The sequence below is a fragment of the Humulus lupulus genome, chromosome 4, assembly GCF_963169125.1.
Source record: "Humulus lupulus chromosome 4, drHumLupu1.1, whole genome shotgun sequence".
NCBI classification, from domain to species: domain Eukaryota; kingdom Viridiplantae; phylum Streptophyta; class Magnoliopsida; order Rosales; family Cannabaceae; genus Humulus; species Humulus lupulus.
This window is the reverse complement of record NC_084796.1, coordinates 122,740,050-122,744,993: the sequence shown is the minus strand read 5'-3', so window position 1 is coordinate 122,744,993 and position 4,944 is coordinate 122,740,050. Positions and strand designations below refer to the sequence as shown.

The following is a 4,944-nucleotide window of genomic DNA, read 5'->3' as shown; positions in this document are numbered from 1 at the left end:
CAATTTGTTACGCTTATAATATGTTTCTAAATCATAACATATTAAGGTTTTTTATTGTGATAAGAGTACTTATAAGTTTTTTTTTTAATTAAAAGATTTTCATTATTGTATTTTGATAAAAAAAAATCAAAATTAATCATAAAATGTAATTCTCAATATATTGATAAACCATAAGTATTACATTAAACAGTAACTAATTCAAACTATGAATGTGTCTATTTCATGAGATCTTAGTTCTAACTTAAGTTTGAAAGCATAACATAATAAAGTTTCTTGAACATTTTTTACTTCAAAAATGAAAAACAAAAACATTACAAGATACACAAAAGTAAACCATGCATGAAACTTGCTCCATCCTTCAATTCATCATCCTTTATGCACTTGTCTGGAAGACAAAATTCTCACATTCTATGATATCCCTTTGGGTCTGGTTGACAAGTCCTGGAAGTGATCTGAACCTAAAACAACACATATGGACATTAGACACATATTATTTCCCTTAAAACCAAATAGATTATTACATAGATATGCATGAACATCAGATGAGATGAACCTCATACCACTAGCTATTTTGCACAACTTAATGATTATATGTGCTAAAGACAAAAAAAAATGGAGATGCTTAAAAATTAACAAAGACCTGTAAAAGATTTCATTAACCCACTTGGAATCCAAACTAACATGTATTTAGCCCAGGTAATGAATGAATGCTATACTATAATTTTTACAGACTTATAATACCTCACCAACATTCATTGCTTCATCTGTTAATGCAGCCACTGTAAACACAACTCCTAACAAACCCTCAACAGCCAGAGTTATTGCATGAGCTTCACTAGCAACTAAGACTGTAACAAACCCATGGACAAGGCAAGCCAAGATGACAACCCAAGCAGTAACAAGTTCCTGAAATGCCAGAAAATCAACTAGCAAAGAAATATCAAAATATAAATAAGCATAATAGAAAACAAAATGAAGATTCAAACAAAGCTTGGGAACATCTGCAAGATGAAAACTAAAATAAATAAATAATATAACAAGTGAATGCAAATCCAATCCCATAACTATCATATAAACTATAACTTACCAAAGCTATAAATAAGAAAAGAGAATACAGTGCAAATAAAATCAATCTTGTCAAACAACTTGCTGCCATTAAGACATTATAGTTTTTCAGACAGCAGGGAGCAATGAAGACATAAAGTGTTTCATAACTTTGTTCATAAAGCAAGGCAAAGGCTTGATACATTACAAACATAATCAAGCAAAGTTTTTTTTTCCAAATAATAAAAAAAACAGCTATATGTCCTTTACTGATATTAAAACAAGGAAATACAAATCAATGCAACTTAATCTTAACTAGAGTTTATAAGAGCAAGCATATTCCTACTGAATTCTCAATAACTTAGTAATATAATCAGAATTTGGTATTATTCCATTGTATGCACTACTAGGAAACAAGATCTTAATCATATTAAGTCACACAATAGCCAACACATATATTAACATCAAAATAAAATTATTATAATAAAATCAATGATATTACCTCAAGATCTTAATCATATTAAGTCACACAATAGCAGAGTGAAAAGAGCTTACCCCACAGCTCAACAACATTTTCCAATTTCTAAAAACAAAATCTGAAATAGAATTGAATAGAGAGAAGTTAGGGCAAGAGATTGAAATAAAATAGAAAGATTCAGATTTTACCCAAAATTGCAGAAAAAAAAGATGAGAGACTTGGATTTCTAAGAGAAAAATCTAAAATGACAGAGAGTAATCTATATTCATAATTCTACTTTGGTTAGGAGTGCCCAGCAAGAGTAATAGTTGCACACTTAATTGCTACATTGTACCTATAGAGATGAAATGATAAAAGAAAAATTATGCTAGGCATAAAGAGTATAAGCAAGGGAAAATGATTTCACAGCACAATAAGATTAAAACAAGAGGAATTATCTATATGTATAGGACAGTGGTGATGAATGAGAGAGAAAGTACGAGTGCTGGGGCATTGTAACTAACTAATGGGGAAGTTTTGGTTTTATTTTGAAGCGGTGGATTACCAATCACTGCTCTAAATCCCCTCTATTATGAGAATAACGTATGGGGCAGGGGAATAAAAACTACTGCTCAAACGAAAAGTTTCCACATATTGCAGTAAAAAGAATCATCTAGTTGTTTTTTATGCCCTGTTTTCTTAATTTGTTTTCTATTTCTATTGTTGCTCTTTGCAACTACTTAGAAAATAATTCCCTTATATTGCTCTCTAAACAACTTCAGAATAAAGGAAAAGCTAGAAGGAATCAAATAACTCAAGAAAATAAAAGGCCAAACAAGAAACTAGAATACACTCAAGCCATATATTATAACAACTCAATGACTAAGAAACAAAATAAAATAACTCAAAAAATATACCAATTCAGAGAAATAAACAAGAGATAACAACTATAAATTCCAGCTACCTGAGTTAGCAAATAGACATATATACACATTCATCAAATTAAACTACAACAATCATAAAAAGCACAACCTTTTATTTACTCTCTTGCTAACTAAACTATGAAAAAGAAACAACAAGGTTTGTACATGAAACAAAGAAAGTTCAAAGAAAAGTCCAGAAAAAAGAGTTAACAGTATGAATGCAGTCCCAATGGAGTGACTAATAAACCTCTTTTAATATGTGGACGGAAAGAGAGGCATACTTGGTTTCAAATATGTATCCAAGGAAAAAGAGTCCATTCCAGAGTTGTCTGATTGTTTTGTAGGCAACCCTGTATTAACACAAGTAATTAAGTAAAAAATTTCAACACTCAATAGCTTTGCAAGTTGCAATGGCCACAATTAGCAAAAAATCACTAGTTTCCATATATCTCAAGTTCACATGTTGTGCTTACTTCAAAACTAAGAGAACAAAATTAACAATTGTATTAATGTTAATCAATGCAACTATTTTAATAGTAAATTTTAATATATTAATACGCTAACAACAAAAATCAGCCTTTAATACATTTTCATTTATAAGGGTTGTCGCTCTTTAACTTTCATCCCGCTTGTTTATGCTAAAATTGGTAGGAGAAGGGAGAAAAAGTATATTCTGTTAAAAAAAAAAAACAATTTCATAGCTTAAGTTGCTGTTTATTTTCAAATAAAGGGAAACTAAAAAGAAAAAAATAATAACTGGTAAAAAAATATAGTGGAATGGTTATATTTACAGCCTCTAGAGACAAAGTACTGACCCGAGTTTCTCCACTGGAAGACAGCCCAAAATCAATGGGCCTGACCTCTCAACTTAAGAAATATAAGCCATTAAACCTACCCAGGATTATGCCTCCCCTAGAGTAGTGATACGGTTTTGGGCATTAACATCAACACAGCCAGCTATCTTTCCAACTTTGGCATTAAGATTGCCTTTCACTTGCTTTTTTCTCCTGCAACAGTGTGTTAATAATTAGAGCAAAACCCAAACAAGCAATTTGATTTTAGAAATAAGAAGCAACAAACACACATGACTTCTGACATATTGGCAAGATTGTTATAATCCCAGAACCTACATCAAGAGGCACATTACTGATAAACAATCTGTATAAGCCCATGCCAAAGATCAACATGACAGTCCCAGCAAGATAAATGTAACGACCCAAATTCAGTTAGGCTTAAGGGCCTGGAGTAGTGTGCCAGGAGGGCATAATGGAATTCTGTGTGTGTCTTTAATGAGTTTATGCATGATTATGATTTAATGCACGTTATATGACTATTTGAATTATTCGAGATGCATGACTATGTGAATTAGTATGCCTGTAGACCTGATTGTCTTAGAATGAGCATGATTGTAATCTGGCCATGTTAGGGCATAACTGTGATAATTGTACTATGTGAATTGTGCCATGTGAGTGTGGTGTTATTATCAGGATGCACGCATCGAGACGGTCCTAGTGAGCCAATTAGTCTAAAAGTCACAACGGGATGTTGTACCCGGCTCGGGAGGAGCCTAGGGGTACTTCGGGAATCTTATAAGTTGAGTTGAGAATGAGTGGTTAGTTATTGGTAATTGAGTAACCTGGGTAACCGTTTGTAACTGCTGTGGGTAACAAGTTTTAAGATAAAAAGTGATAGAATTGAAATAGAAGTGTAAAGACTTAAGTGCCCTTGAAGGTTTAGTTAGGAGGGATTATTAGGAGGGGGTAAATTGGTCTTTTGGCAAGGCAAATAGACAAGTTTCAGCTGGGTATATGGGGTATACGGTTTGGGCATTGGGTCACTTGAGGCTTTGATAGAAATTGAAGAGAAGAAAGAGAAGGAGAAAGAAGAGCTAGGGCAAGCAAAAAAAAAGAAAAGAAGAAGAAGGGTAGAAGGGCTGAAGTGGGAGCTTAGGAGGAGTTCAAGGAAGCTTGTTGGGTGGATTCTTCACTTAAGGTATGGATTTTATACACACTTAAGTTTGGTTTCTGTGTTGATATGAGGAATTTAATGCTTGAATTAGGCTTTTCAAGGTTTTGGTTTGGGTTGCTGAAATTTAGAGAACAAAGGTGTGGATCTTGGGTGTGTTGATGTTTTGATCTTGTTTCTAGTGTCTATAGGTTGTTAGATGGTTCATATGAAGTTTGGAATTGAGTTTTGGGGTTGAGATATGTGTTTGGGTTGGTTTGGAGGTATTTTGGATGAAGGAATTGAAGGAGAAAAACCCAGAATTTTGGGTTCGTAAGGGCGCGCCGCGGCCCTGTTCTAGGGCGCCGCGGCGCAAGGCTGGTTCCAGGGGGGTGTGGCCTCTGACTTGTTAAGCGCCGCGGCCCTGTAGGGCTGAGCCGCGGCGCTAGGCCATTTTCAGGGCACCAAAATTTCCATTTTTGAGCTTTTGCTCCAGGGGTTCGGGGGATGTTTCCAATGACTTATTTTAGGATTTTGGGAGTTCCGAGAGTGTGGGATTGGTCCCGGGAAGTGGTT

General features: G+C 34.2%; 1 protein-coding gene across 1 annotated transcript; it reads right to left on the bottom strand.

The window, feature by feature from the left end:
* Positions 1–302: 302 nt before the first annotated feature.
* Positions 303–1,122, bottom strand: LOC133829149 (uncharacterized). The gene is made up of 2 exons (XM_062259044.1): positions 742–1,122; positions 303–458 (listed from the first exon to the last, which is right to left on the bottom strand). Exons 1-2 carry the CDS (start codon positions 1,069–1,071, stop codon positions 402–404), a joined length of 387 nt encoding a protein of 128 aa, XP_062115028.1. The 5' UTR covers positions 1,072–1,122; the 3' UTR covers positions 303–401.
* Between the last annotated feature and the right edge of the window lie 3,822 nt (positions 1,123–4,944).

What these genes read in the sequence shown, in the direction of transcription:
- LOC133829149 (XM_062259044.1), bottom strand. Translation starts at nt 1,071, where the DNA reads ATGATAGTTATGGGATTGGATTTGCATTCACTTGTTATATTATTTATT. An exon ending in AAGCAATGAATGTTGGTGAG is followed by an intron (nt 459 to 741) that starts GTATTATAAGTC and finishes GTGTTGTTTTAG; the next exon opens with GTTCAGATCACTTCCAGGAC.